General features: G+C 45.6%; 1 protein-coding gene across 1 annotated transcript; it reads right to left on the bottom strand.

The window, feature by feature from the left end:
* Positions 1–85: 85 nt before the first annotated feature.
* Positions 86–6,498, bottom strand: LOC139766131 (uncharacterized). The gene is made up of 4 exons (XM_071694362.1): positions 6,343–6,498; positions 2,538–2,657; positions 2,078–2,232; positions 86–728 (listed from the first exon to the last, which is right to left on the bottom strand). Exons 1-3 carry the CDS (start codon positions 6,476–6,478, stop codon positions 2,102–2,104), a joined length of 387 nt encoding a protein of 128 aa, XP_071550463.1. The 5' UTR covers positions 6,479–6,498; the 3' UTR covers positions 86–728; positions 2,078–2,101.
* Positions 6,499–9,651: the final 3,153 nt, after the last annotated feature.

Genomic DNA, 9,651 nt, shown 5'->3' with positions numbered 1-9,651 from the left:
AAATTCTGGTTTTCTTTTTACTTATCTGGAAAAAAAAATTAGTGAATTTTTGGATGGGTAACTTAGTCATTTTTAAAACCGTGAGTTTTCTTTGAAGTTTCACAAGCTTTAATTTAACCTAGTAGCAAATAATTAATATACAGTTATTATTTATTGTAAGAAGTGTCGGATGGAGTTTGTGTTGTGGGAGATCAAGCTGGTCTGGATGAGCCGGTATTGAACGTCGTCTAGGGAATGTGGCGTTCAGAAGACACCTACCAGTTGAGCACGACGGTACGACCGTTGAGCACGACGGTACAACCATTGAGCACGACGGTACGACCATTGAGCACGACGGTACGACCATTGAGCACGACGGTGCGACCATTGAGCACGACGGTGCGACCATTGAGCACGACGGTACGACCATTGAGCACGACGATGCGACACTAAAAGTCGACTCCCCGGGCCCTTCACATGCTCCTCCTGCAGGTTAGATCCTGATAATTGATCATGATCAGAAGCAAAGCCACCATCACTACCCAAGGGACGTATTGTCGTACTCTGTGGTCGTGCTCAAAGGGGTTGTATGTGAACGAGACTTGGCCGTCAGGTCCGATTCATCAATACATTTTTTTTTTTCGAGTATGATTTCTATCGTAGAAAGGTGACATGATCGTGGTGGGCCTCTGTCTGGTTTATGTACATTAGACATGCTGTTCTGGGGTTATCTCTGCATCACGCCCGACCTACGAAAACAAAGAAAAATGGCTTAGAGCTCCTTGAAAATATACGGTCCTCGCACATACGGTTTCAGGTTGACTGGATGCCTTTTGTGTGCGTGTAATACCTATTTTTAGGGTAGTGAGGGAGAGAGAGTTGTACACCCGTGGGACCCTACTATCTCTTGAATAGTTTTAATATCAAACAACTTTTTAAACATATGTATGCTGTCCTCACACAGTCTCATCAGTTTTTTTTTTTTTTCATTCATTGTTATTTTACAAACTGGTTCGATACATCTTTAATAAAGTTTTTTTCTATATTTCTTTCTTATGACCTCCGGTTGTTCTGACTATGCATCTTTGCCTCCGCCACATGAATTTTACTCCTGCTTGAATTTTATCCTCGAGGTTTTGTATTTGTTTGTGTGTGTTTGTGAAGTTTTGGCGGCAATTTACTTGGGATCACATAAGCTTACGTCACGCCAGTCTCGTAGGACAGGTACAACATACATGACAGACTGAGATGCTGGAAATTCACATGAATCAGGTACTGTGAACACAGGTTGTTGTCGACGTCAAATTATCAGTAGATGTGTAGCCTCGCCATGTCTGTCATGTTTTGTTGTGGAGTGTTGCGTTGACTTGCCATTGTAGGGACAGTATGCTGGTTCAGGGAAGTCGTCGCTGCCCTGCCCTGTAGCTGGTGAGTATGGCGGTGGTGGTGGTGGTGGTGTAGGGTTCCTCATGACCCCCTGCAGGAGATGGTTCTTGTTTCCAGAGCCATCTTTATACCCTTCCTGCCACATGAGTGCTGATCTTACCTTCTGCAGGAGTTTAGGCTAGGCTTCCCTTCTGCTAGAGTGTAGGCTAGGCTTCCCTTCTGCAGTAGTGTAGGCTAGGCTCCCCTTCTGTAGTGTATACTAGGCTTCACTTATGCAGGAGAGTAGGCTAGGCTTCCCTTCTGCAGGAGTGTAGGCTAGGCTTCCCTTCTGCAGTAGTGTAGGCTAGGTTTCCCTTCTGTATGAGTGTAGGCTAGGCTTCCCTTCTGCAGTAGTGTAGGCTAGGCTTCCCTTCTGTATGAGTGTAGGCTAGGCTTCCCTTCTGCAGGAGTGTAGGATAGGCTTCCCTTCTGCAGGAGTGTAGGCTAGGCTTCCCTTCTGCAGGAGTGTAGGCTAGGCTTCCCTTCTGCAGGAGTGTAGGCTAGGCTTCCCTTCTGCAGGAGTGTAGGCTAGGCTTCCCTTTTGCAGGAGTGTAGGCTAGGCTTCCCTTCTGCAGGAGTGTAGGCTAGGCTTCCCTTCTGCAGGAGTTTGCGTTGGTCTTGGTCTAGCTTTCGGTCATACATAACTATGGTGAACCGTGAAACTAGTCCTCACCCGGGTCGCCGTCCTCAACGCGCGTCACACCACCGTGCAGTTCTGCTCGTCAATGCCCGTGACGCAGTTGTAGACACCGTCACACACGTACGCCTGTGGGATGCACACGCCCGTGGCACACTGGTAGTACCCTGGTGGACAGTCCTCCTCCAGTTCTGAAATACGTGAGGTTGTTCATGTCTCAGCTTTGAGGAGGAGGGAGGAGCTGGAGATGGATGGTGCAGTTGGCAAGAACAGTCTGGGGTTACATGGCGTTCCATTAAGGAGCTGTGTGATGCAAGGGTCCGCTTAAGACGTGACTTGAAATGTCATACCCTAGTTACTTGTGATTATTATAACTCGTGCGGCACGACACGGGAGGGAGTGCGGGTGGGTGGGTGGGAGAGAGAGAGAGAGAGAGAGAGAGGGGGGGGGTGGTTGCCCTACTGTATTAGAACGAAACTGTGAGAGTTCGACTCACTGGTGCAGTTGTGCTCGTCGACGCCCGTGACGCAGTTGTAGATTCCGTTACACACGTAGGAGCCCGGGATGCAGACCCCCGTGTCACACATGAAGTAACCCGGGAAACATTCCGTCGTACCTGCAGGTAGAGGGCGTGCGAGGGGTCGGTCACTTTAGCACCGTCAGGAATCGTGGTGAGTGGCAGGTGTGGCTCACATGAATGAGGGGGGAATTTCCCACTGACCTATTACATCCCCCAACCACAAACACTAAATACACTTTTGAGACTAGGACATTTCACCTTCAAAATGAGTACATTTGCCCGTCAAAATAATACGTTGTGTTTTGTGTGTCACTACTGCAGTATGTGTTTCATGGAGAGAGAGAGAGAGAGAGAGAGAGAGAGGGAGGATTGCTGGTGAGAAACTAGATTCACGGTGTTGGGGGAAGGGGTCGTGATGGTCTAGATTCCTGGGTTCTAGTTAGGGCGGTTAATGATGTGTTTCAGACCATTAAGAATGCATGACCTGAAGACTTTATATACCTTCCGCTTGTGTAGGGAGTTTTTAAACCATTCCTCGCATGGTGCACATTGAGGACCTCACTCAGACTGGGAGAGAAAGAGAGAATATCACAGCCTTGTTTAATTCCCAAGCCCCTTGGGTAATGTGGTTACCAGAAGCCCTGGCGCCTTCACTTCCCTCCCACAAACACCAGTCGTATTGTGTGCTCCATTGCAGAGAGCTAACTTCTTTTTAGATTTTTTTTTTTTTTTTCCCGCTGTCTCCCGCGTTTGCGAGGTAGCGCAAGGAAACAGACGAAAGAAATTGCCCAACCCACCCCCATACACATGTATATACATACGTCCACACACGCAAATATACATACCTACACAGCTTTCCATGGTTTACCCCAGACGCTTCACATACCTTGCTTCAATCCACTGACAGCACGTCAACCCCGGTATACCACATCGCTCCAATTCACTCTATTCCTTGCCCTCCTTTCACCCTCCTGCATGTTCAGGCCCCGATCACACAAAATCTTTTTCACTCCATCTTTCCACCTCCAATTTGGTCTCCCTCTTCTCCTCGTTCCCTCCACCTCCGACACATATATTCTCTTGGTCAATCTTTCCTCACTCATTCTCTCCATGTGCCCAAACCATTTCAAAACACCCTCTTCTGCTCTCTCAACCACGCTCTTTTTATTTCCACACATCTCTCTTACCCTTACGTTACTTACTCGATCAAACCACCTCACACCACACATTGTCCTCAAACATTTCATTTCCAGCACATCCATCCTCCTGCGCACAACTCTATCCATAGCCCACGCCTCGCAACCATACAACGTTGTTGGAACCACTATTCCTTCAAACATACCCATTTTTGCTTTCCGAGATAATGTTCTCAACTTCCACACATTCTTCAAGGCTCCCAGAATTTTCGCCCCCTCCCCCACCCTATGATCCACTTCCGCTTCCATGGTCCCATCCGCTGCCAGATCCACTCCCAGATATCTAAAACACTTCACTTCCTCCAGTTTTTCTCCATTCAAACTCACCTCCCAATTGACTTGACCCTCAGCCCTACTGTACCTAATAACCTTGCTCTTATTCACATTTACTCTTAACTTTCTTCTTTCACACACTTTACCAAACTCAGTCACCAGCTTCTGCAGTTTCTCACATGAATCAGCCACCAGCGCTGTATCATCAGCGAACAACAACTGACTCACTTCCCAAGCTCTCTCATCCCCAACAGACTTCATACTTGCCCCTCTTTCCAAAACTCTTGCATTCACCTCCCTAACAACCCCATCCATAAACAAATTAAACAACCATGGAGACATCACACACCCCTGCCGCAAACCTACATTCACTGAGAACCAATCACTTTCCTCTCTTCCTACACGTACACATGCCTTACATCCTCGATAAAAACTTTTCACTGCTTCACTGCTTCCCATTAATGCAGTGGTAGAGCCGTTGCTGATAGCTTCAGACTCGTATTCAGGTTTGAAAAGTTTGTTCTTGGGAGACAGGACCCCGTCACGCATATATATATATATATATATATATATATATATATATATATATATATATATATATATATATATATATATATATATGCATGTACATATATATATATATATATACATATATATACATATATATATATATATAGGCATGTACAGAGCATCAGATTGGGGAAGAGCAGTGCGGTTTCAGAAGTGGTAGAGGATGTGTGGATCAGGTGTTTGCTTTGAAGAATGTATGTGAGAAATACTTAGAAAAGCAAATGGATTTGTATGTAGCATTTATGGATCTGGAGAAGGCATATGATAGAGTTGATAGAGATGCTCTGTGGAAGGTATTAAGAATATATGGTGTGGGAGGCAAGTTGTTAGAAGCAGTGAAAAGTTTTTATCGAGGATGTAAGGCATGTGTACGTGTAGGAAGAGAGGAAAGTGATTGGTTCTCAGTGAATGTAGGTTTGCGGCAGGGGTGTGTGATGTCTCCATGGTTGTTTAATTTGTTTATGGATGGGGTTGTAAGGGAGGTAAATGCAAGAGTCCTGGAAAGAGGGGCAAGTATGAAGTCTGTTGGGGATGAGAGAGCTTGGGAAGTGAGTCAGTTGTTGTTCGCTGATGATACAGCGCTGGTGGCTGATTCATGTGAGAAACTGCAGAAGCTGGTGACTGAGTTTGGTAAAGTGTGTGGAAGAAGAAAGTTGAGAGTAAATGTGAATAAGAGCAAGGTTATTAGGTACAGTAGGGGTGAGGGTCAAGTCAATTGGGAGGTGAGTTTGAATGGAGAAAAACTGGAGGAAGTGAAGTGTTTTAGATATCTGGGAGTGGATCTGTCAGCGGATGGAACCATGGAAGCGGAAGTGGATCATAGGGTGGGGGAGGGGGCGAAAATTTTGGGAGCCTTGAAAAATGTGTGGAAGTCGAGAACATTATCTCGGAAAGCGAAAATGGGTATGTTTGAGGGAATAGTGGTTCCAACAATGTTGTATGGTTGCGAGGCGTGGGCTATGGATAGAGATGTGCGCAGGAGGATGGATGTGCTGGAAATGAGATGTTTGAGGACAATGTGTGGTGTGAGGTGGTTTGATCGAGTAAGTAACGTAAGGGTAAGAGAGATGTGTGGAAATAAAAAGAGCGTGGTTGAGAGAGCAGAAGAGGGTGTTTTGAAATGGTTTGGGCACATGGAGAGAATGAGTGAGGAGAGATTGACCAAGAGGATATATGTGTCGGAGGTGGAGGGAACGAGGAGAAGAGGGAGACCAAATTGGAGGTGGAAAGATGGAGTGAAAAAGATTTTGTGTGATCGGGGCCTGAACATGCAGGAGGGTGAAAGGAGGGCAAGGAATAGAGTGAATTGGAGTCATGTGGTATACAGGGGTTGACGTGCTGTCAGTGGATTGAATCAAGGCATGTGAAGCGTCTGGGGTAAACCATGGAAAGCTGTGTAGGTATGTATATTTGCGTGTGTGGACGTGTGTATGTACATGTGTATGGGGGGGGGGGGGGTTGGGCCATTTCTTTCGTCTGTTTCCTTGCGCTACCTCGCAAACGCGGGAGACAGCGACAAAGTATAAAAAAAAAAAAAAAAAAAAAAAATATATATATATATATATATATATATATATATATACACACACACACCTTTGATTGGCCTTTCCTTTCATAATGATGGTTATCTGTGTCTTTACCGATTAATGGCAATTGTATTTTGCTAATAGTTATGGGTATGTCGGAGATGGGTATACAGCAGTGTTGGAGATGGGTATGCGGCAGTGGTGTGGTGGTCTGACCTGAGGCGAAGCTGGAGGCGAGGGAGAGCACCACCACCGCCAACATCAGTAGGGAGGAAGAGGAGGTCATGGCTGCGTCAGGCTGGTCCTGCTGGCGACGCGTGGCACCCGCCTCCCAGCGCGAAACTGCAGCCATATATACTGTACCGGCCTTCTTCCCCACTTCACGGACGTACAGACACACACACACACACACACACACACACACATTATGTGGGGACATGTAGAAGGGTTCACGCTTGTAGCAGCCTTCTGCTCAGGGTGCGATAATTACCCAAGGTGCGGCTCCGACCCCTGCTGGTCCCGTTCTCACGAAGGAATCGCCCACCGCTTTGTTGCCAGACTCCTCAAACCGCCACCTCCATTTCCTTCACTTTCCATCATTAAACCTGCTTGAGCACGACGAGATACGACTCTAGAACATGGTGGTTCGACCCCGTGGATAAGATGTCATTGACCTTACCCATCGTACTATAGGGTCGTTCCATTGTAGTAGAGGTTAAATAATTTTGCTCAAATGGGAGTACTTCGTTTGCATCCACCTTCGCACAGAGACAAATCATTTTCCTTGTTAGAAACTTACGAAGACCTCAAAGAAATGATGCGCGTCAAAAATATTTCTCATGACTGTTGATGTAACGTGTTGCCTGGCAACTTTAGGCAGCTTGGCCTTCTCGCTTACCACTGCATGGATAGAGAGCATACCTTATGTATTACCAGTGAGAAAATGTAGAGTACCAAGAAATGCGAACAGCAACAGTGTGGTGGTGTTATTTTTCCAGCCTGTTTGTGATTGTGGATGACAAGAGAAGCATCATATTTACGTAAGAGTAGGGGAAAGAAGCACATGTACTAGGGAGAAATACCTGTAAAGTTTATAAATGTATGACTATATATATGGAGGCACTAAGAGTCAGTCGTGAACCTGTTATTTTTCAGACCTATTCGTAATCATATATGTGGTGCTACGTTCAACTGCGGTTATGGCTGATAAAGAAGAACCCCAGATGAGGTACTAAAAAAGGTGTGGTAATCAGCTCGGAATCCGTTACTTAAACCGTTACGTAATACAAGTTTGTTACGCCGTTAGGTCTGCGTAATGAAGTGGATACCTTGAGAACCGTGGTGGGAAAGCGGCTGCTGCCCCATTCAGATTGGAAAAGTTTCTTTTCAAGTTCAGTGGTCACAGAGCAGACTGTTATTGCCGTGAACTCTACACTCCCCCTTTTTTTTTTCCTTTTTTTTATGTTACAGACAGTAGATAGTAGAATACTGTTGTAATTGCTAAGTTGAGTTTGATATGTTTAACAACTCTATGGCAAATTTACAAAATGGTGTGGGGCTTTGAAGACGAGGGTAGATATGGGGCTTGGTAGCTTAAAGAAATGAGAAAAATGTCTAGATGGAGCCTGTGAATTGAAAGCCTAACCAGGTTTTCAAAAGGCCCGAGATTGCACTTTTAGAAATCAGTTTGTCATCCTCGTCCTTCACATAGTATATCTGCAAACAGTTCTGCATTTTTTTTATTTGTAAGCATGCTCTGATGAAAGTAAATGAAATTATTCTTTTAACACGGTTTTGCGTGACATTTGAGAGCGTATAGAAAAATAACGCTTCTGCTAGTGTATTCTGTGTTCACGACGCCTCTGCTGCTGTATTGTGTGTTCATGACGCTTCTGCTGGTGTATTCTGTGTTCGTGACGCTTCTGTTGGAGTATTGTGTTCACGACGCTTCTGCTGGTGTATTCTGTGTTCACGACGACTCTGCTGGTGTATTCTGTGTTCACGACGCCTCTGCTGGTGTATTCTCTGTTCATGACGCCTCTGCTGGTGTATTCTGTGTTCATGACGCTGTTGGAGTATTGTGTGTTCATGACGCTTCTGCTGCTGTATTGTGTGTTCATGACGCTTCTGCTGGTGTATTCTGTGTTCATGACGCTTCTGCTGCTGTATTGTGTTCATGACGCTTCTGCTGGTGTATTCTGTGCTCATGACGCTTCTGTTGGAGTAATGTGTGTTCATGACGCTTCTGCTGCTGTATTGTGTGTTCATGACGCTTCTGCTGGTGTATTCTGTGTTCACGACGCCTCTGCTGGTGTATTCTGTGTTCATGACGCTTCATGGCAGCCACCGGCGGCAAGTGGGAAAGCAAAGGATACCAACTAATCCTCTGGGAAGCCTTAGGCCATTTGATTTGAGCCAAACCGCCGACACGGTTGAAGCTACAAAAGCAGACATACGCTTACTGTTTGTCTAGTGGCCGGTAGGCTAAGCCTATATCATACTTAATGAGGACTATTTCTAATATATCTCATGCAAAGAGGGTGGTAAGAAAATATAAGATAATCTACTAACAGTCGTCAACACAGCTGGAAAGTGATTCGTGATTAGAAAATGAAACGTCCCAGTTGGGAGTGAGGAGTAGACTATCTCTTTGACGTCACTCAAGATAACATCTGAATTCATGAGATGGTTATAATGTTTTTCTCAGTCACAGGAAAGTTGCGTACTTCTTACCACACTCGCATGGCATTTTTGTTACATAAGTGCTAGTTTGAGGACGCACTTTTGGGGGTAGCAAGGTGGAGTCTGTTGTAACCTTAGCTAATGGCTGCGTTCGCCCCATGATGAATGTTGCTCACAGTTCATAAAGTCATCGTACCGATTCTTAAGGAAGGTGAAAACTGGAGTCAAGTCACCCTTAGTATACTGTAAACTAAAGTTGACTACGAAGAGTTGTGAAGAAGAAAAAAATTCAACCTAGCATGACTGACAGCAGTGTAACACCTAGTCTGTCATACAGTAGCTTAAGAAAAGTAAGGTACTGATCCCCGAACACAAAGGAAACGTAAGAAACAAGATAGTGCTAGTGCGGTATTTGACCCACAGTTTAAGTTTAAGGACGACGATGTCTGAGTCACAGTTGTTGTGGGTACAGCTCTGGTGTCTGGTGACGAGTTGTTGGTATTATTAGTTGTACAGCAGTGGTTCAGCTCGTATTGCGATGGGGACCAGGTGATGGTACCCGTGGTATAGCGTTTGGTACTGGTGGTATGATGGTGTTGGTTGTGAGGTTGGTGTGGTGTAATGTTATCGGTATGGTGTTGGGGACAAGGTGGTGGTTTTGGGGGGTAAGTTGACGTATAGTGTTGTCGTTGATGCTATGACGATGATGATGACGGTGGAGTGATGGCACCAGTGGTGTAGTGTTATAAAGTGTTGGTGGTGGGTGGTGGTGAATCAGGTGGTTGGTCACACACGCCACGCAACGCATCACTGATAACAGCCGCCCGGATACAACATCCACCC

The sequence above is a fragment of the Panulirus ornatus genome, chromosome 57 (assembly GCF_036320965.1).
Source record: "Panulirus ornatus isolate Po-2019 chromosome 57, ASM3632096v1, whole genome shotgun sequence".
Classification (NCBI taxonomy): Eukaryota; Metazoa; Arthropoda; class Malacostraca; order Decapoda; family Palinuridae; genus Panulirus; species Panulirus ornatus.
This window is presented reverse-complemented; position numbering and strand designations above follow the sequence as displayed.

Excerpts from the sequence above, each read along its gene's own strand:
- LOC139766131 (XM_071694362.1), bottom strand. The coding sequence starts at position 6,478 with ATGGCTGCAGTTTCGCGCTGGGAGGCGGGTGCCACGCGTCGCCAGCAG. Across the intron at positions 2,658-6,342 it reads CGCCTCCAGCTTCGCCTCAG|GTACGACGGAATGTTTCCCG; the intron begins GTCAGACCACCA and ends CTCTACCTGCAG. Across the intron at positions 2,233-2,537 it reads CGACGAGCACAACTGCACCA|AACTGGAGGAGGACTGTCCA; the intron begins GTGAGTCGAACT and ends CACGTATTTCAG.